The 22,901-nt window shown below is 40.1% G+C and overlaps 1 protein-coding gene across 3 annotated transcripts in view; it reads left to right on the forward strand.

The window, feature by feature from the left end:
• The window catches only part of golga7bb (golgin A7 family, member Bb), a 79,270-nt gene extending 56,369 nt beyond the window's left edge, over positions 1-22,901 (forward strand). For all 3 annotated transcript variants that reach the window (XM_088635310.1, XM_088635309.1, XM_088635308.1), the window contains exons 6-11: positions 1,185-1,373; positions 10,454-10,579; positions 12,205-12,357; positions 15,575-15,676; positions 17,890-17,993; positions 19,987-22,901. In XM_088635310.1, coding sequence (XP_088491436.1) covers positions 1,362-1,373; positions 10,454-10,579; positions 12,205-12,357; positions 15,575-15,676; positions 17,890-17,973 — 477 coding nt within the window. In that variant the 5' untranslated portion in view covers positions 1,185-1,361 and the 3' untranslated portion in view covers positions 17,974-17,993; positions 19,987-22,901. The remainder of the gene's footprint in view (positions 1-1,184; positions 1,374-10,453; positions 10,580-12,204; positions 12,358-15,574; positions 15,677-17,889; positions 17,994-19,986) is intronic.

The following is a 22,901-nucleotide window of genomic DNA, read 5'->3' on the forward strand; positions in this document are numbered from 1 at the left end:
TACATTTTTGATTAAACTTATTTGTGTTTGATGAAAAATCACCTAGAGACATGTAACACCAACACCACCACCATTGGTGGTGGTGGAGGGGAGTCCCCATTACCTGTAAAGCGCTTTAAGTGGAGTGTCCAGAAAAAGCGCTATATAAGTGTAAGCAATTATTATTATTATTATTATTATTATTATTATTATTATTATTATTATTAAAGACGGACAGTACTTTCCTGTACGTGACATACTTCACTAATTAGGACAGTTTTCTTTGTACTGCCATTTACTTTAATCTAGTGTCGCATTTACGGTATTTCCGCCATTGCTGTCTGGCTGAAATGGAACTACAATTAGTGAAACACGTGACAGTCTGCTTTACAAATCGCAGTTCTCGATATACAAAGCCCTCTCGCTCCCCTGCTGGGCATCGTAATTATCACGGAAACATTGTTGACTGATAAGCAGCAGAAAACAGGTCTTAGGGACAGTTTCAAACTGTTTTTTAAAAATGCCGGTATGTCTAAAACAAAACCATTTTTTAAATGGCAGTCGTTCAAGTGATGTTTGTTTATTTTTTAAGAACCAGACGAGACAAATCTTAGCATGTGAATACTTTGGTGGTGCGGTTAGTTTCTGAATAACTCGTACAGTACGTTTTCGAACGATTTAATATATATATTTAGAAAACGAACGTTCAGAGCCCCCAAGGTAAAAAAAAGGCAAAAGATGAAAGTAATTTAAAAATAAAAATATTATCGCTCTTGCAGAATTGCGCATTTCGCTCTTAGATGGGTCTGTGTGTGACATGAGGATACTTAGAAGCCTTCTGTATCAAGATGCTTCGGACTGTGTATTTAAACGTTTTTGCTCTTGTCTGTGGCACAATATACTGTACAAATGTGTTCTCAAGCTGAAATAAGGAAACAACCACAGTATTTTCGGTAAAATAAAAAAAGTATCAGTATGAAAAACCAGCGCGATTGACAGGGAAATAAATGCACAACATTTATGGCTTATCACCTGCTAACTAATAACTGTACTTTGTGTTATATGTTGCTGTGAACAGGGAAAATTGTTTAACCCAAACGAGTTCTTCATTTCGATTTTTGTATGCTAGATGTGTAGCTCAAAAGACACCTCCTGTAGCTCTCCTCGGAGCTCTGTTTCAGTAAACTGTTCTATTCCCTGTACAGACAAATGTGGCTCCTATAAGATCTCTTGAACGTGATGATTAAGCCCACGGCATCATCTGCTTTCCCCACCCTCGCCAGCTCGTCCCTCCCTACTGCGAAGCCCTGGCCGTGTGTCCCATTAAAGCTACTGGAAGTGATTTCAGCACCGGGACAGATCCTGCACGGTCTAATGGCAACATGGCGACAGAGGTAAGAAACTGCGAGCTTATTCTTTCATTGAGAAGCCCTTTCTGGTCCAGCACCTGAAATACTAACGGGGATCGCTGGTGTTTATTTAGCAAGGTTGTATAAAAGAGCTCATGTAGCTTTTAATTATGTGTAAAACGACACATAAAGAAGAGAGCGAGTTCATCGCAATGGGGGGACTTAGGAGACGCCAATGTGTAGTAAACAGAAGCGCACCTGCCCCTCATCTCCGCCGGAACAAAGGATATAAACGGGCCTGGATGTTATTTGTTCGGAGCCAGCAAAGAATGCAACGATATATAGGGAAAATAAGTATTTGCTTGTATTTCAAGATTATGCAATTATCTGTTATAATTGTTTGTCTTAGAACGACTACAAGTGTAATAGAGTTCTGTTACAGCAGTCACATTTTTAAATGTACTGAACTGCGGCAAACGGCAACATATTTTATGCAGTATTGCAATGTGCGAGTTTTCACGTCTATCTAAAACGACTGCAGATTTCTGAAATCAGTTTATCTAATCCACTGCAGTGTGACACAGAGTAAGGAGTTTGTATATTACAGAATTTGGGTAAATTGAGCGCTCACATTGCACTGGAATAAACTCGGAACGTGCCATGCCTAAGAAAGACTACGAAACGTACTCAGTTATGTTATGCAATTAATGTGTGTAATGTTTACTAAAATTAATGAAGAAATGAAAACTCGCAAACAGCACACTGTTTCAAAGCTACTGGCAAACTGTGGGAAATATTGTAGATTTATCCTGTGTTGTACACTTGTTTTTAGTGAAGGAAAAATCCTTGAACCTCATGACTGAAGTAAAGAAGTGTTTGTCAGTACCACGGAGAGTGGAGCTGTCATTGAGAATAGGTAGTGTGCTGCACAGTAAGATGGAAAAGTTGCCCTACTAGAAGTGAAGGCTGTCAGCACCGTGGACAGTAGCTCGTATACAGTAGCAAACATCGTGTTGATGTGCTGAGGAATTCTGAGTCGGACAATCTCTGGTCTGTTTTATTCATGTTGATGAGAGGTTGTGTTAGACGTTCTTAGGGAAAGCCTGCTTTTTAAATTAAAAAAAATCTATTTTTTTTACATATATAACTACCTAGCCATTTTTACTGTAATTGTTTCTAGTGCCGTTTTTAAGCAGCATATTAATACATGCAGTCAGAACTAAAGATAAAAACCTAAACTTTATCTATGGTTCAGGTAGGTTATGTTAACTTTTATACATATACTGCATATGCCTTATACAGTACAGAGGCCTTTGAAATATTGATTTCAAATAATCCCACAGGGCTTTGTCTACAAATGAGTTTCATAACATTTACAACATTTCTTTTGCTGATATGCTCTGGCCCTGTGTTCTTAATGTACATCCTAGCAACCCCCACTCAGCTATTTTAATAATATGCAGCTGAAGGGCTTAAAGAATATTTTTTTTATTGCAAAAGAATGAAAACACAAATTTAAATTGTGTCAAACAGTACAGCAGCATATGGAAATGTGGTCTTAATAACCTTGCTTGTCATCAAGGGGTCTTGGCTTATCCTCTTAGGATCAGAGCAAAAACAAGCACATCTGGAATCCTTATTCGTGATTTTGAATATATTCCATACCAGGAGCATTCAAAATCTTTGCACAATTCTTTCCCATTGTAGTGCAACACAAAAGCACAGAAGAAAACCTGTATAACAAAACTTGATAAAAGTCTATAACTTCTTTAATTGGCAAACCATATCAGTTCATCAACAGACAAGAAAGCACATGACTCTGGGCTTGGCATCTGTTCCTCACAGGGTTACCCTCAATTTTATACGATGCCCCCAATTTATACAGCTGGGCAAAGCAATTAGGTTAAAGTGCCTTACTCAAGGTGCAACAGTAGGGACTTGAACCCTCAACCCAGCAGTCATCAGTCTGGAGACTCACCCACTACTGTATAGCACTTTGCCATATGTCTGTGTACAGTAGGTATTAGGATGTCAGGCGGAGTTCACCGGGATGAGATGCTGTACTCATGTTGTATTTCTAAATACCTGGAAGTTCTGAATGCCATGTGATTGGTGGCTTGTTCTATTCCTTCTAGTTAGTGAAGCTTTCAAAGTAGCTTCTTTTCATTTCCATGTCAGATAAAAATAAATTGATCAACCTGCCCTGACACAAGCTGTGTCTATAAAGCTGTTGCCTTGCAGTTAAAGCACTATTTCTTATGAAAAGCTTCTGTATGTGTCACGAAGCGTTCTTTCAGGACCCTATGCAGACAACACAATCTGGGGAGCAGTGAGGAAAACATGGGGAAAAAAGCATACAAAGGGTCTGGAAGGAAAACGGGGGGTGTCCATGGTGCGCTGGTGTTCAGGGGAGGTGTGGCCGAGGCAAACAGTCCAAGGGAGACCGAGGCAAATCCATGAGTGTAGCAAAAGTCCAAGACCAGGTAATCCATCCTGACAGACAAACAGAGTTAAAAGCTGGAGCAGGATCCAGCACAGGGTCAGGGAAATAAAAGGGGGTAACGGGACCAGAAGCTCCCTAATCCCAGACTCAGAAGGTCAGGACGTCGTGATGAAGCCTGTGCCGTCGAGTCGCTCCTGGACTCACGGATAGGCAGGCTTCCGGGCGTCCATCTTCCAAAGCTGAGCCCAGATTGGCAGGAGCACCTGGCCTTCATAGGATGAGGGGCAGGAACCGGAGGCAGGTGCAGGGGTTGAGTACAGAACAAGGAAGGGCTGGAGTGTCCTTAAGAGGAAGGGTTTACGATTGTGACAGTATGGTTCAGTCATTGAAAGATTTGAAAGGTATTAAAGAATATATCCAAATATAGTTGTTAAAAGCACACATCCTCTCATAAAGGGGTAAAGCTTATATTGCTATACATACAGTACATGTAGTCATCCTCTGGTTTTTAGATGGCCGTGGTTATTAAAGTTATAAAGATGTTGATGGCCAGAGGAATACCTGTGAGTAGCCTCAGCTCTCTGCATCACTGGCATGCTGGCAATGTTCATGACACAGATGTCCTCTGCCTAACAGAAGAACACAGGAGGTATTTATAGTAGGAGAAACACAAAGACAGATTTCTTCTTCATGGGGAAGAGATGGTGAGAATCAGATCTGAAGCTTGAGCTGAGTGATCAGAATAGAGATTCCGTAATCTTTGCAGAAAAAAATGGCATGTCACCAGTGGTTACTGTGTTCACAGCAGTTCTCCGCATCTGCTGTTTTCGCTAAACTTCTTAAACATAGCCTTGTCTTTGCACTTTTTGTCTTTGCAAACACCCACAGCCCATGCCAGAACACTTGTATATATTTTTTGCTAACCGAAAGGGCTAGAATAAGGTGGAAATCTGAGTGGCTATAATACCAATAGTTTACTTCTCGACTGGTTATTTTCAAAGGAATGGTTGTGTGTAATGAACAGATCCATTCTATTCAGCCATGGAGATTTTTTTTGGTCAGGAAATCAACCTTATGGATGCTACACACATGTTAAAGTTTGTTATTTTACTTCTGTGTGTCTAATATAAAACAATAGACAAATACACCCTCATTTCAAGTGTCACATATTCTCTGGAATTGGTCTCCTTTTCATTCTGGGTTGAAGTCACATTCAAATGCAATGAAACTCTAATAGAGTTGAATTCAATAAGATCTGTGTGTATTTAGAATGATGTGAAATTAGCTTTCTCAGCTAAAAGCAATGGTAATTGGTTTGTCTGCAACAGTTAATTGTGTAAAGAAGCAATCCAGCTAAAAACGTGTCATGAAAAGGTCATTTGAAAAGGCACTACGTATGTATCACATTTATCCATACACTACTACAGTAGATAGTTTTGGCTACAATATGCTTCAAGCCAATAAGACAGGAGTACTTATTTTTATTCAGTTAATGTGATGGTAATTCAAATGGTGTGACATTACCAGAAATTTCACAAAGTTATTAGCTGACCTGAAAGACAGTAGGAGTACTTGTTAAGTAGGAGCAAAATGAGAACAATGTTTTTTGTCCCCCTTAACAAAACAAAAGCTACTGTGGCCCCATTCTGTTGCAGTTCATTTAGTCCTTTAGAAGATTTCTATAATTCTTTTGCCCGTTCCCTTGGCATGCTTTCTGCATGCAAAGGCCATATGGGATCACATGAGCAATGTGCTGCATCGAAGCAGTGACAAGTCATTGGCTGCATCTCCAGAGCAACTAGGCAGGGTTTGATTAATAGCTTACTGAACATACTGCATCATTATCATTTTCTGTAACATGAAGAGTCAGCTATTTTTAGACCTTGTCGCACAGTGTGTGTTCACTGTGTGCAGTTCTTTGTACTGTTCTGGTGTCCTCTCCAAGCAATACGTCAGGGGAGCCTTTGCAAGGAACGTGACCAATAAAGGAGAACATTTATTCAGATGCACATCTTTTTTTAAAAAAAGAGTTGTTCCAATTTGCCTTTGCTGGATGGGGAAAGATGAATAGACTGATCATCAATTATGATATGATGAAAGCCCGTATCCTTTTTTAAGTATATTTGATGGTTCAATGAAAATAGACAAAAAACACCCTTTTATTGCACTGTTTTACCCTTTACGCAGTAAAAAGGTAAATCCTGTTTTATAGTTCATAATTGTCTGAAAGGTGAATGGGAATATCCCATGTCTCTGCAAAACTATTTCCTGTATAAAAACAAAGGCAACCAAAATAATTGATGGCACAGAGACGTGCTGCCTTCAGTCACCACACACGTCTGCACACACATCTGTGTGCTAAACATTTACAGTAGTTAACTATGTCTGGTTTTGTGATGACTGCATGGATTCAAACGATATGTTTTACAGCATCACACTGATCTCCTGTTGTGCTTTTAAAGCACATAGATATAATTTGAGAATACCCATCATACTATTAAGGGTAAAATAAATCAAGGGTCGTTCTTTGGACATCTATATATAATTTCCTATATATTATTTATTAATATGGATATTAATCAGATCTGTTTCACAACACTTGGAAGATGGCAGTGTCTTATAAATGACATACAACTCTGGCCTTTTGCAAATTTAAAGTCAAAGTTAGCAGCAACTGACAGCAACTTCAGCATTATTAGGGCTGATCAGAATGACATACTGTAGCTAACCTTGACCAGTGAAACAGGCATGTACTGTATACTGTATGTACAGTATCTTACAGTACATATACAGTATATGCCATTCATAAGACTGTTAAAAAAGGTATTATGTGTCACCTTTAATAATTTACCTTTACATCTCAGGAGCACTTGATCATGGGATACACCACAGAAAAGAGAATTCTAATTTATGTTGTTGATGCTTTTATTCAAAAGGTCTTACATGTGCACCTGTTTCCACAGCATGATATTTTACTGGAACAATTCAGTTGACATACTGCCCCTTGCTCAAGAGTACAGCAGCAGTATCTCAACTGGGATCTGAACCCACAACCTTCAAGGACCCTAACTGCTATTCTCACTGCTGCCTTATAGCACCTGCAGTCAGTTGTTTTTGTTTTTTTCTGTTTGCTTCATGCAGGTGTTCCATTGGCACTTCTGCACAAGTGTTTGAAGTGTCAACCTTCAATGTTTTGCTTAATTGTCAGGGCATATCTTCGTGACTCACATTGGATTCTGGACATCAGCTTCCCTACACTGCTGATTAACGCGCTGTGCTGAATAGTTGTTTGGAGCCTCCCCATCTATTACTCTCCTGTCTCCAGCATTATCTTCCAGCTAAAATCTCTTCTGCTGTGCTGATCCGCTCTGCAGCTCCTCCTGCCTGTTGGGTTCAGTCAGCACCATGTTAGGTGCAAAGGGGAATCAGCAGCACCTCAATGTCCCTGCATGCTTGAGAGCATCACTTTTGTGTTCTGTGCTCCAAGTCCAGATGTGGCATCTGCATTTCAGCATTGCAGCTAACATGGATCAGCGTTGTAACTTTCTGCAGCACGCCAAGCAATAGGTTATTACCCCTCATCTGTAGACCCTTGATACAAGGAACCCTATATCATAATAGGGATGTGTGATTCATCCTTAATAAATCTTTTTCACAATCACAGTGTCTCAGTTCAAAGGGCTCTTGTGTGTTTTTAGACTATTCAGGGCTTTTATGATAAATATAGATTGTTGATACTGTTGTTTTCATGAAGGAAATGGGTATATGTTTATTATTATTATATTATTTATTAGCATTACATACAGTATGCTGATTGTCACAACGTGTGTGTTCTGTGTCTCTGTGCGCTGTAATCAGTTTGGCAAAACTGTAGGATATGTCATTCTGATCAAATGGTTTAATTGAAAAGCACTTAGCTGTACAGAAAGTGACATAAATAAGGAAAAACGTCAATCTCATGGGGGAATCTAGGAGCAGAGAGACAGAGGGAACAAAATACTGACATTCCGAATGCAGAGTTGTTGGTCTGTGCTCAGGAAACATGTGACTTGTCAAGTTAAATATCGCCTGGGGCCTTCCTCAGTTATCCGATCTCTATCAGTAGCTGATTAAATCATTACAATATTCACTTTCAAGAGATTAGCTCTCTTGCTTATGTCTCTAGGTCTCTGAGATAAACACATTTATTTACACTCTGTGGTTATTTAAAGATTCACATAGCATACACTGGGAGGTTTCTACATGAAATGCAAAAGGACAAACTTTTTATTTTCCATTTCTGTTGGAAATGCATATTTTGTTTTACAAAGACCGAATTCAGATTGATTGCTTTAGATATTGTGCCACTACCTTCTTGAGCCTCTGTCCACTTTTTTCATGTATGTGTCATCGAATTTAAAAATAACCTTGAGAAATCTGAAGTCCTTTCATTCCACAGGCAAGAGGAAGCAAGTGTCACGCCCCACACTCTCCCTCGCAAACGGCGTTGCATTCCCAAAACCACTGTTTCACAATCTCATTCCTAATTAAACCCATCACATTCCCACATGCACCAGATTCCACAAATTGTCACTCCCAGACCAATTATCCAACCACATCCCTTTCCTTTCAGTATTTAAACTTCACTCACACACCTACCCATGCTCACTATTGAGAAGCCTGTAGTAGTGTGCGTGTGCGTGTGCGTGTGCGTGTGCGTGTGCGTGTGCGTGTGCGTGTGCGTGTGCGTGTGCGTGTGCGTGTGCGTGTGCGTGTGCGTGTGCGTGTGCGTGTGCGTGTGCGTGTGCGTGTGCCAAATGTGTAAATGTGTAAATTCCTTAATTAAACATGAGCAAACATCTTAGGTTTTCTGACACCTAGTTCAATAAACTAGACATCCCTGCAGCTTTCCTGTAAATGGTGTTATGGATCGGACTCAAGCAAAAGATTGCTCCTTAGAGCAGACAGTACTAAGCGTGCATTCTTACCAAATATAGCTGTTTAATTTGTTTTATGCCAGAATAATTTGCAGTTGTACAAAATAATTGAAGGTGTACTATTAATAGGTAGTTCACAGCAACAACCAATTGCTTGTGGAGTTTTTATACTTGTATGTGTAGCTTACAGAACTAACAAAACAGCGCTCACTGAGTTTGCAGCTCTGGGCATTTCAATAAGCACTGTAAAGGCTAATCAGATGATTCTCCAACCCCAGAGGGCAGGAGAGAAGGGGAGTGACTGGCAGATTTTAGCTCCTCATTCATCACTGTCCTTCACTGGGATTAGCACCACAGAGAATGTTTTGCAGGAAAATTAACTGGGAATGATCTTTAACAGAAAAGAGAAATAGAAGCACAGTGAAAAAGAAGCAAACATGTGGGGAAACATTCCGCTGGCGATCCCAGCTCCTCCATCACTAGGCTCCGCTGTACTTGGGATTGCTCTGTCCTTTCTCATCACCACGCATGGTGAAGTAGGACACATCTGTTTAAAATAAAATGGGCTCCTTGTCACGCCCCAAAAATCAGACTGTGCAATGCGAACCTCGGCACAGGCAGCTTTGTCTTGTCTGTCCTTTGAAAACAGCCCTGAGTCCCGCATGAGTGCATGGATAGATCAGGCGCGGAAGCAGAATGTCAGATTCCCCACATTTCTTCCTTCATTCCTTTAGGTCTATTTATTTAAAGATCTTACAGCACATCTTCTCTTCATTGTTGCCACCAGATAACATCCACAGATTGCATTTCATAATGAAGTTTTCATTCACTTGACAGTGACTACACAAACGGCAAACTACTCGGAGAAATAACATTTTCTCTGAAGCCAAATCTATCTGTGAGCACAGGGTATGTCCCCATTGTGTTGTGCATTTGGCATTCCAAGACACACATGGCTTTGAGGCCTTTTTGGTATACTCAGAATGGGTTCTCTGTTTGTCTCTGATAGGGGCGGTCCAAACAGTCCAGTTTTACGATTGGAGCACTGCTAATTGGATACCTCGTTCGAGTTAATTGCATTAAAGCTCCATGTAGACACACTGTAGAATTATTACCAGTTTCATCTAGTGCAATGAAACCTACACCTCTAACTCCAAATCTGCCGTTTCAGACTGGGTATCAGAGAAATTGTACATTGAATTATTTTCCATCCATCTATTTTCTAAGCACCTCATCCAGTTCAGGGCTGCGGTGGAGCTGGAGCCTAACAGGCACAAGGCAAGATGCATCTTAGACAGGACACCAGTCCATCCCAGGGTGGGCAGTCACAAATACAAGCATGCACACACTCACGCTAGGGCCACTTTTCACAGAAGTCTGGACTCTGGGAGGAAATCTACGTGAATATGTGGAGAACATACAAACTCCACACAGATAGAACCCCAGGTCCGGAACTGAACTCAGGGTCCCAGTGCTGAAGGCAGCAGTGATAACTACTGCGACAGCATGCCACCATTTGAATTATTCCAGTAAATGCCAAGGCGGACTTTTTTGTCCAATTCAAAATACGATACTGTAATGAAGTATTTGTTGCCACATACAGTGTTAAACTGAATTGTAACTGGGGCTCTGTCTGCGTGGTGTTGTTTCCTGGAGTATTCCTAATTGTGCTTCTGTGCATTTCTGCTGAGTTGCCTTTGCTGTAGAGACTCCAGAACAGCATCAGAAAGGGCAGCACTCACAGACACCTCTATTTCTCTCCCCAGTTTCACAACCTCCAGGAGCTACGACGAAGTGCTTCACTGGCCACTAAAGTCTTTATCCAGAGGGACTACAGTGAGGGAACCATCTGCCAATTCCAGACCAAGTTCCCTGCCGAACTAGACAGTAGGGTAAGTCCTCATCCCACAGGGTCTTTCTGCCATGTCTGAGTTATAGCAGTTTTAACAAGGAAAAGAGCTAGTGAAAGATGCAGCAGAGCTCATAGACCAGCCAGCCAACAGATGCAGAGGTCACAGTGAGTTTATTCATGTCCCACTATCAGAAGTAATCCACTTGGACACTGAGCAGCATGAAAGGCAGTTTTGTTTTTCTTTTTGCCCACGGTTGGATTTTACAAAAAATCTAATTTTCTTAATAAAGCATCACTTACCACAATTCATTCTAAGCCCAAAGGAAATAAAATGATTGGGAACTCAGTATTGTCTACATTTGATCTCCACAGGGCAGTAATATTTACCAAACTGACTTATGTTCCCTGTCTTGTTTAGATGACATAGCATGTCTAAGTCCCTGTTGTATAGATATGTAGTTGTGGTCATTCAGGAGAGCCAAGAGCAGGGCATTTTAGAGAACATAATTGAGATACAGGGGGGCAGTGTGGCTGAAAATATGGTGTTGTGGTGCTTAGTCCTCTGGCAGACAGTGAAGGAGAAAGAAAAACATTTTGTTCTTAATTGTACGGAGCAGAAGATGAAGAGATGAATCTGAAGGGGTTTTGCTGTCATATTGAGATATGGTACAAAGGGAGAGTACCAGAGAACTGCAAATTGACCACTTTTGGGTTCATTGAGGGTCACTAATGTTTATGAAATGATCCATGTCAAGGGGATTGCCTTTGGAGTGTCATAGACATTAATGGAATCCTCTGAAGTGTGAATAAAGCACTACACCACAGAATAAATGCCAGGCACATCAAGCAGTTTAAGTTGAGATGATAATTTTAGAATTCAGCTGTTCCCAGGGTTACCAGTGTTAAAATATGTTATGATGTCTGAATGTGCTGTACAGAAGATTATTTTACTTAACTGCTGTGTTTTTTCTGTGTACAATTAGCAAACCCTTAAAGATCTTTTAGGCATATTCTGAAATGCCAGAGAAGGCTGATATGTTTGGTTAGTACATTGCTCCATTTTTTTCTGAGAAACACATGTATATATATATTTTAATAAACGTGTTTCAGATATTGAATGAATACTATATATTTTATGCTGAATATACAGATTATACAGATGGGAACAAATAAGGCAACAGCTTCTTTCTTTCCTTTCAGTGCAATTTTCATCTTTTGTTATGGTTTTACATTCAAGCCTTTGTTTTTTCTTTAAGGCCACAAATATTGAAGTCTCTCATCTGACTTTGAGATTTCAGAATCAGGTTTTAAAATAACACATTGCTTTCCCACTTTTTGTTTATAGAGTAAATCACATTTTAAAATTGCTTTTAAATGAAGGAGTTTTCAGTGTGTGATGCAACGTACAGTATATGACCTGGGGTTATGAATCATTTGTGAAAAACACAATGGCAAGAGGCGTCACACAGTGATATTGAAGTGACTATCAGCACGTTGGTGCTGCAGGCTACAGTCCGGGAGGGGTCACTTTTCCACTTCACTGAATGACCAAGTCTGCTCAGATGCTCCTTGGGGAGTCCCTTGGAAAGCAGGCTGGGCCGGGAAGCGAAGGGCCAGTGAGACGATGGGGAGGCGTGAGCTCTTATCTATTGATCTCTTGGATAGATTGAGCGGACGTTCTTCGAAGAGACGGTAAAGACGCTGAACAGCTACTATGCTGAGGCTGAGAAGATCGGAGGCCAATCATACCTGGAGGGCTGTCTAGCCTGTGCCACTGCCTACATCATCTTCCTGTGCATGGAGACCCGCTACGAGAAGGTGAGAGCAAACCTGAAGTGCGCCTGTTACTGCCCAGACGTTGTGTGGTACAAAGGTGAAAACATGTCACGATCTGTATTATCATGACGGTATAAAAAGTATTTAAACTTTTAACAGAATTGCGGCTTTTAAGTGAAGCTTAATTTTTTATGCACCTCTCCACCAGTCCTTGGCAAAACCATTAGTTTCACGTATTTAACCCGACAGCTAATGAAGCAGCTTTGTAGTTGGCCTTATTTTACAACTGTTCAAATATCAGATTGATGGTCTGTATCGGTCCAGTTCATATGGAAGGTCTGCACTGAAGCGAAGAGTCTCTGTTTGACATGTGATTCCACGGAGTCCTATGCCGTATAGGAAGGACTTGTTGCTGCGTGCAGTCACTGCTGAATAAACTTGGATGATAGAAAAACGATGTAAGATAAAACTTGACTCATGATGCTCTGCCAAAATGACATAACCGCTCTCAAAGTATCCTTGCTAAACTGACATTTTGAATAGCTTGCACCTGACTGCCAACGGGTATAACAACCTGTGCCAATGATAGCATTGTGTGGAGAATAATGGGCACCTTGAAAAAGAACAGGTATTTACTGGCTTAATTTGTTTAAAAATTAGAGATAACTTAAAAAGGAAGCCTATTCTGCACATGTAATCTTTATTGTGTCCCATCAGATTAATCTTTATGATTTTGAAAGGTGCTTTGAAAAGGCCTACATTTTCTATCAGGATTTGTAGTACTACAATGATACTGGTATATAGCATAAACTGTGAAATTATTTCTTAAACACAATGTAGGGACTTTGACTGGATAATGTTACATGACATGAGTCACTGTTTTGACAAAGTGCTTTATGTTGGACTTGGTTTTGCCTTCCAGCTGATAAAAGCCCACACACATTAAAGCATGTGGAAGTGCACAGAGCAAGAGAACACAGTTTTCCTCATTAAAGGAAGCTGATTTAATTACACTAATATGATTGATGAGAGCATGTTGATCCCCGTAACATCTGTTCAAAATGCACAATGCAGGTTTAGGAGTTTTGACACTGCAATTGCAAGACCAGGAGCCATTGCTACAAAGATGATATGTTTCAGTGGAATAAAAATGAGGGAGAGAAGAGGAAGGTACGGTACTATATAATTGTAGCTCTTAAAAACAACCAGATCTCTCTGCATCTTCCCTTGGTTTCTAAAGTGCCAGCAGCTTCCCCTTGACTGGCACTACGTGGTGCCTGGCATGATGGCCAGTGTGGCACAGCTCAGGCTCCTCATATCACTTTGCCTCATTGCTGCCCAGCTCTGTACAGACAGCCTTTGTTCCGGGGGGCAACTCTATCTGCATGAGAAAAGCAGTGTATTCTTGACGCCTACTCTCTGTGCAGAGAGCTGAGTGTGGCTTCAGCGCACCAGTTCTCCCTTCACTGCCTGGGAACTCAGCCCAGTGTCAGCCATTTCCCTAGACAAGGAGTGCCCTCTGTGGTGGGCCAGCTGCCATGCCATTATCAGAGACCTGACTGAAGATCCTAGGCCATCCAGACACTGTTGAATCCCTCAGTTCAGTTAAAATAATAATAATCTAAAATAATAACCCTTTTCTGCACAGACAACAACATAGCAGACCTGGGTCCAGAGAGAGCAGACTTCTTAGAGCAAGAACGCTTTGACAGCTCATGTCAAGCCACAGAAACTGACCCCTGCTCTGCCCATTGTAAAAGTTGACACAAAGCACAGCTAAGCATGAACAAGCACTGGAAAGCATGGCGACCAGTTTGTAAGCATGGTTAAAGTTCATAAAAGCATGCAAGATAACACAATACTGACTTTTATATGGAGCATCTCAGCATGATATACAATTAAGATGTTTATACCAGTAAGATTGTTTAATTACCATAGAACTGAAACAAGATCAAAGCAAATTTCTTCCCACAGCTATGAGAAGTCTTTTCTCAGTTCAGAGGCTGTCTCTCACCAGAGAAAACAAAGAACGTTGGACTAAAGAGCTAACACTCAGTTTCACTTCATTGGGGTATGCAGTTATGGGCATGTATCTGACGCAATGGTTATTTGCTAAATGAAATATACCGCACTGAGACAGTCTAAATAAACTGTCTCCTTCTCTTTATTGTATTTCTCAATTTGCCCTGAACTATTACAAGCACACAATCTAATCAGATTTTGCTCCAGTGGAAAAAAAATCAAATTGAAATCTAATGCAGCAAAAATAAACCAGTCAATTTTAGTAATTTAATTCAAGGGCTTTCAGTACAAAGAAATTATGAATAGCAGCTTACTGCTTCATGGAATTATTCTGGATTTAGAGAGTCAGGAGGGAACCCACAAGAGAGGAGTTCATTTTTTAGCTGAAGGAATAGGCAGTCTGAGTAGCCTGAGTTGTGAATGTTAATTCCATTGTACTATGTCTGTTAACTAGACATTAGTACAGCAGTTTAAGCACTCTAACTTTACCATGTATGCCTTTTTTCACAAATTTACTGTTGGAAAACAACATTCTGCAGGCAGCTGTCACACAAGGAGTACTGAGGAATCGTGTTTTTGTGTCAAGTGACAGCATGCTACGAAAAAGATAACAACAGTAGCTCCAAATTCAGTTAGAGAGTTTGGTAACACTTTAGAATAATGGCTGCATAATGGCAAATTCCAAACAAATTCCACAAAAATAGAACAGGAATAATACCTCAATATCTCAAAATGAGGTCACGCAGAACTCAGAGGAAATCTTCTTGGAATATTCTTGGAAGTTATTATGTTATTATCAGGGCTGATTTCAGTAGGAATCTGTATCAAAACTATTTTAAATGTAAACAATATTTTATATTTGTTGTTCATGTATGATAGGTATTGACACTAATATATATCTACACATAATACTATCCATATTGTATAGCATATTTAAGTGTTTGAGAAAGTATTATTTGATTTGCAAGTGAATTAAAAAACCTAAAAACACAGAATACATACGGTAGAATATTTTTCCTAACTGAATATTACAAATAGGACATTTGGCTGCCTTTACAGATGTCTCCAGTTATCCAGCATTTAAAGTTAATGCGTTTTAGTGCCATGGGCTGCAAAGCTCAGCTGCTGTCTGGGAAGGTCTTCAGACGCAGGGGAACTATCTGCAGGGCTGAGGGTTTTGCAGGATGCTCTGCACTCTTTCAAACTGACAAAGCTGTCTGTTGTCGCTGTGGAACAGGTGCTGAAGAAGATCTCCAGGTACATCCAGGAGCAGAATGAGAAAATTTACGCCCCCCGAGGTCTCCTCATCACAGATCCTATTGAGAGGGGAATGAGGGTTGTATCCTTTCACAGGGTCATGGTGGGGTGATGGGTAGGCAATGTAATCCGTACATGTGAGCTGGGCTTACTGATGTCTCAGGATACATGAATAATCACAGCCAGGTCTGTACAGTCTGCAGTGATGGATGTGCTCAGAATTCCTTGGGCGTAAGAGAAATCCCATTCCTAATTGAAGTGCAGCAACCTTTATCAGTTTTTTAATTGGACAAAAATTAGACTGATATATATTTAATGGCTTTTTATTCTTTCGCTCTTGGAGTACCATACTGACTTTCTCAGGTTTGGTGATAAAATTAAGACACTTCTTCCACAAGAAATGGTCACTTTAAGACCTTCTTGAATCTTGTCGTCTCAGTTGGTGATTAACTTGGGATCCTTAAAAGATTGCTTTGCAAGAGACATGTGCTAGATTTACTGCAATTAAATAAAGCTGTTCTCTTTATAGATCTACAAGTATTGCAAGAAATCTGTTGTCAGGTCCAAAGATATTCAGAAAAAAGATCTTCATTTCAAAACGTTTTCCCATTTCTGTATGAACTCTCAAGACATTTTCCCATTTCTGTCTGAACCTGTGGAGTCCCCAATATACACTTAGAGGTGTAATTAAATAAAATCAGAGATATTCAAGTTTTTGGTCAGACTGTGAAAGCACATCGTCTGTCTGAAAGGTGAGATATTTTGTTTTAAATTGTGTAAATTCTTTTCCCACTCCTGACTAAAAAGGTCATCTCCAGTTCCATAGTATACACTAAAGGCTCCAAATACTGAGCAAGATGTCAGAAGACCCATTTGTGATTTGTGTAAGCGAGTGACTGGAGCATTTCCATCTGAATTGTTCTTCAAAGCTCAAGGGAATGGAAATCCCAATTGGCTGGTTGCTCAGGCTTTTCCTTTTTAGATGCAGTCATTTTGGTCCTTTAGTGTTTTTCAGGAATGTGCTGTGCTTTCAAACTCTATGATTTCTGCATTAGTCCCAGGGAAACCATTCATTTCCTTAATAAAGCAGCAACCACAACATTTGTCCACTATTAACCATTCCTTATGGGACTGTACCTTGAGCTTGTTTTTTTTATTTTAATCTTTCACCCAGAGGACAGGACATTGACATCACATTTTTGGATCTCTCCAGATACTTATCATGATAGTTTGATAGACTGATCACCATTTTCTGCTGGAGACCTGGCCTCTTTTTTAGAGTAGTACTTTGCAGGTACACTGGCTTCCTCCATCTCTGGCATTTTCATGAGAAAATTCCCCACAGTTTAATCAGAAGAATAACTCAATATATAAACAGCTCTCTCCACCCTAGTCACTTCAGAAGGGATTATCTCACGCTGGCTCTGTTCTCTCAGAGGAGGCCTTCGTGTCCCCCTGCCCTGTAGCCCCTCCTCACACCACATGATCCTAGATAATGTGCTAAGTAGTCCCACACTGCAGCAGCTCCATCATGTACCAGCTTCAGAAAGACTTCAGAGGAGCGCTGCTTTGCTGTGGTTAGCTATCTCTGTGAAAGATGGGGTATTATGTGGAAATGAATTTTTTCTTGTGGCATTTTACAAGAGGGCTATCAAGAAAGTATTCTGCCAGTGCATATCATCTAAGCACAATCTTTTTCTCATTCCTTTTTTTATTTTTCTTCGCGTTTTGTGGGTTTCACGGCTTGACAGAAAAGTTTTGGGCCTTTTGAAGCATTTCCTCTCAAACTGAAACTCGGTGAAATGCCTGTGTTGCTAAACTGTTGCTAGGCATGCGACACAAAACAGTATATAAAATAAATTCTCCCTTCCAGTTCTGCTTTACCTAAAAACTGCTCACCAAAAATGTTTTTAAAATGTTATCTTTGGCATTCATCCCTTTCCACACTTCAGACTGCCTCTTAAAATATAGAAAGGAATTGGGGGTAAACAGAAGATGGTCATGCCCATTTACTGTATAACTTTATATTAAGCTGAAACATTTTTGCACTGTATTTGTATATCTAAACTCTCCAAAACTTCAGCTCCTGTCCCTGAGTGTGACTTACAGTAATGTGATTTAGGTTAAAGTATAAGACGGCAATGGGGGAACACTTTCATCAACCCGCAGAGGGGGACATGCCCCTGGAAAGATTCATCAGTTTGGTAGAGGGGGTCCCCCTCATCTGTCCGACCCCCCACCGCCCTCCTCCTCCCCCCTCCTGTTCCTCCTGCTTCCTTGACGCGCGGTGCTCAGATCGAGATCTCCATATTTGAGGACCGCGGCTCCAGCGGCTCCAGCTCCAGCAGCAGCTCCACGTCCAGCAGCAGCGGTCGGTGACTGGAGGAGCAGCACCAGGGGTATGGGTACCGGGGGGCTGGGGGGCTCCCCAAGATCCGCATGCTGAAACATGAGAGCACCAGATTCTGACCCCGGGGAGGGGGCAGCCTCCTTCCCATGGACACACACAACAGCCAGGGGATCACATATGCACCCACGCCCTTTCCTGCCCCACCATCAGCACCATCAGCACCTTCACTCTCATCACTGGCTGCGTTTCCATGTGCACCCAGCTTCTGGGTCAAATCCCTCAGATCCAGTAGCCACACAGTTCAGGCAATGTTTCTTCTTTAATTCTGGTCCATCTGGGGAAGTCTGTCCTCAGTTTCCTTTGTGAATTTGGTAGTTATGAGTTGATCTCAATTGACCAAAATACATTGCAGCCTTGAGATCTGTGGACAGAGTTAGTTTCCTGTGCCAATGTGCCTCATGTCTGCTCCAGTGGGCCTCAAAGCAAGGTAAGGATTATTACCAGTTCACCAAATTCCTGATCTTCTGGACAGACAAGCTGTAAGCGTGCCATTATCATGCAGTTGTGGTGCTGCCTTTTATCATGTAAGAGCTAATTATTTTATTTTATAATCAAAACATGAAATCAGCTGTAGATCACTGCCATTCTCCAACTGGTGGCTCCTGTTGGAACTAGACCAATTTCCTGAGTACCTTTCAGCCTGAGTGCAAGCATGCATTACAGTATATACTGTACATAATCATTCTATGGATTATGGCTGTTTTCTGATACACTAAACTGTCTAAAGAAGTGTTAACGTCTCAGTATCAGAAGATCAGAGCTGTGACATATTATTGAGGATGCTCTGAAGAGATATGGTAGCCATCTGGTTTTACATTGTGAGACCAGTTACTGTACATACATCACACTGCTCACTGAGGCAAGAGAGAATGCACGCATGTGATTAAAAACTGTCAGGTTGCCATTTTTCTCCTAAAGTAAATCTCAAATTAATACTGATGTAGCTTTACATCATTAGGTGACATTCTTATTTCTATACATTAGCCTTCTACAAAACATAAACATGATCTGGAAGATGTTCACTCCATTTGTCTGTGTAATTTAACTTAGCTGTAATGATATAATGATCTGATCAGTAGTAACTGATTCTTCATCACTTAACCGAACCTTTGCATGCAATTGTTTTTTAATGCATTAAAGTGTTTGTTTTTTTTAATCCAAAGCCGGTAATATTGTGAAACCACATTGTATGGCTGATGCTATTTTTAAATCATGTGATAATTCAGCAGTTTTCCACATTCATCACATCCCTGCACTCTCTCACATTAATGTGCTTACTGAAACGATAGTGCACCTGTCAGTGCAAGCTCTGGCCGGCCATTCAATACCAGTGGGCAGCATGGATTCTGTATCCTCTCTAAGTCTGTTGATGGGACCAAAACACTAAAAACAGCAACTGCTAAAAATAGTCAAAGAGATGGAAATGAAGAGTGACTGTGCAGGCGTAGCTGATGCGTAACATGGTAGAAGCTTCTGAGAACAGGTCCCCATGGAAACGCAGGTGGTCTTTTTTTCATCATATTTTTATCTGAATGCATTCATTCTTCATCACGTGTTTCATTATCATTATTGTTGTTACTAGATGATTCTTTTATTGTCCAGAATTATCAATGGACTAACCTCCCACACCCCTGCAACCCCCCCCCCGACCGTTATTCGTACTCATCCACCTGTCATTCCATTATGATTTCATCTTTTTGTGTTGTGTGTCTGACAAACCCGTCCCGTTGCCAGGACCTGAAGACTCTTAGCATAAAGGGCCAGATCAGCGTTGAGCCTTGTGGCTGAGAAGCTAAGACACCAATTGAGAACCTGGACATTTGAAGCTTCTCAAAAAGGAAAACCAAGTCATTATGATTTAATTTTAAAAGCCAGTTTTTGTTTGTATATTTATTAATTTATTTTTATTTTCTTTTACTTCTTTCTTTTTTTGTTTTTATGTTCATGCTCATTTCTGTTCTGTTTTTTCTGTTTATTTTCAGTTTCTCTCCTGGCTACCCTAAAAACTCCTCAGACTTTGCGCATTTCTAAAGGTTAGTTGCCCATTTGGCCTCTTCCAGCACCCTTCCAAACCGTACACCCTGTCAGTAGCACTCGCTCAAGGCCCCCAGTGCTTGATGCCTTCATGTTTCATTCCTGTGGATACCCATCCTGGGGCTGACCAATGGATTCTGAACTGCCACTGAGCCATTGTATATTGTACATGAGCACTCTATCGCATGAAAATCTTCCTGTACAGCAGTGGGTGTACTGTAACAGAGTGGGAACCCCATAGTGCTATTCTGTAATATCTACTGTACTTTGTTTACATACATCCTGCTATTTGGGGTGGGGATTACAAAAGTAGGGTGGGGAAGAAGAGGGACCAGCGAAATCGATCTCAAAGGGGGGAACAAAAGGAGGAAGCAGAAATCGTAGAATAGGACCAGAGAGGGCCAGCAGCAGTGGCATTACATCGCAGGATATTCTGTCACTGTGGCAAGGAAAACCAATTTTAAAGAAAGTAAGAATAAGGTCAGGCAAGGAGTTAATAGTATGCAATGCATGGAACAGTGTCAGTGTACGGCAAGGTATTATATAATACTGTATAAATAGGGACTAGTTATGCCATTAGAAAGTAGAAGTTCATGTTTTCTTAGAGCGCAGAAAACAAATCTGGCCTAATGAAAACTGTTAGAGAGAAATAGCAAGCATTGATAAGGATGGAAGTTCGTAGGCAGTGAGGGATGGAAATGCAGTGTTTTAAAGTGCAAATTAAATCACCTGGATGTGGAATAGTGAGATTTCAGGGATGGACAGGTCTGTGCAATAGGCAATGTGGGGAGGGTATCCCCTGACCTTTCTTTTATGATCCACATTAACATACATTTTGTATTTCTAATGCAAATATATACTGTAGATGTAGCGACCCGTAATTTAAAGGGAATCAAGCAAGTCTTCCTGCATATGAAAGAGTAGAGAAATGAGATGAACCTCACCTTTTACATCACATTAAAATCTTCAAAACATCCATTGGAATTTACTTCTGCTATATGAAACAGAATATTGTGAACAGAAATTGTGAAGCTCCCCAATTAGTCGGAAATGCATGTTTTTTTAAACATAATTTTGTAAAGGGTATAACTTTCAGGGAGTCTACTTACTGTAAAAACTAAGCATTTTTTTCTATGTACTGTATGTGTGTCTTCTGCAAGGCAGATAAAGATAATGTTTGTATTACAATTACAATGAAATATGACTTTTCATCTTTTTCTGTTGAATGGTCAATACAAATAAGAAGAAACTTAAACCTGTTTGGCCTCCTATCTATACTACATTGGAGAGAGAATGCATTGACATTCATAACATCATTGTTTGATTACACAACTAGGGCTTTTTTTCATGTCCAAAGAAGGTTGAAATGTCATTTAAAGGATAAAATGACGAGCCAAGAGTTTTAGATGCTGAGTTTAATCTTTAATTGTTATTCTCCACCATGGTTGTTTGTTCAGCGTTTTTGCTGAATCTGGAGACAACAGCTCATTTTTTTAGTTTTATGAAACAATAAACAAAATTGTTTGTGATGGGACTCCAGTGCATCAAATTAGAATATGAGCAAGGGGTTCTAATGCTCACATATTTTGTGAGAAATTCATATCTTAAAAGTACTGTAACTTTGTAATGAATAAACACAACAAAATTCAGGGCTGCCATTCAGGTACTGTACACACAGGCTTTGATGAGACACCTTTTACTAGTTTAGTGTATTAAAATAACTTGGCTAAATACACCCCAGTGATCAGTGGTGAATTATTTAGAGGGTTAAAGCCTTTCAGCACCCACCACCAGATTGGAGATGATACCACAAGGTTTTTGTATCCTTATGTTCAGATGAATTACTTCAAGGGATGGAGTAAAAACTAAATATTTCATATGGATTTCCCTGAACAACACAGTGCAGAAACTGGATGAGCATAATTTCAACTTTTCAGGCACCTTACCCTTTTGAAATTTTCAACTTGGTTACAGAATGTTCCATGGTTTCTGTATAATGCGCATTTCTTATCACTGCTTTCCATTGTATTTTACATCTTTCTAATACAGTATATTCCATCTTATACTATTCTGATATTTGAATTCACATTTGAATCAGTTCATGATAGAACACAGTTGTAAATACTGGCTCCTAGGAAGCATCTTGAGAATTAAAGACTGTGAACCTCTTCATATTACAACAGTGTTCCATGTTTCCTTGAAAGTTTGGTGATTCATCTATGATCAGTTAATATGGATATGTGACCCAGGGTATTTGAATCAAAATATCAAAGAATTCATATGATTTCAAGATGTACATACAGTACAACACAATGGACAGCAATGGTAAATAGATTATCAGAACCAAGGGATTTTCTGTGTCGTCCTTTTACGCTTACTAATCTAGATCCTATGTTAATCAACTCAGATTTTTGAAAAATAAAACCTATATGAAAATGTAAAATCTAGCAGTGGATCATAGTGTCAAATAAGGATAACACCATCACCACCACAGTAACTGCAAACCATCATAAATTATGTAGGTCCTAGTTGGAGCCCAATGAGGTATCACAACATCAGAATTGTTTGTAATTCTAGACCATCACTAATGATTGTCTAGAAGTGAATCTGTAAACACATCTGTAAACAGCAAAGCCCTTAAAGTGTACAGATCCTTAGTAAAAAACACGTTGATTTTGTGTAGAATGCTGTGTTATGACTTCAATCTGAATGTAATGTTACCAGTATAATGAAACATTGATCAAATTGGATTGTGATACAGTCTCAACGCCTTATACTGTACAATGACATTTATAATTGCTATGCATCTGTAACTGACATGAGCATGGTTTGAAATAAATTGCCTTTTGTTTTCTTTTTTAAA

The sequence above is a fragment of the Lepisosteus platostomus genome, chromosome 6 (assembly GCF_059453375.1).
Source record: "Lepisosteus platostomus isolate fLepPlt1 chromosome 6, fLepPlt1.hap1, whole genome shotgun sequence".
Lineage (NCBI taxonomy): Eukaryota > Metazoa > Chordata > Actinopteri > Semionotiformes > Lepisosteidae > Lepisosteus > Lepisosteus platostomus.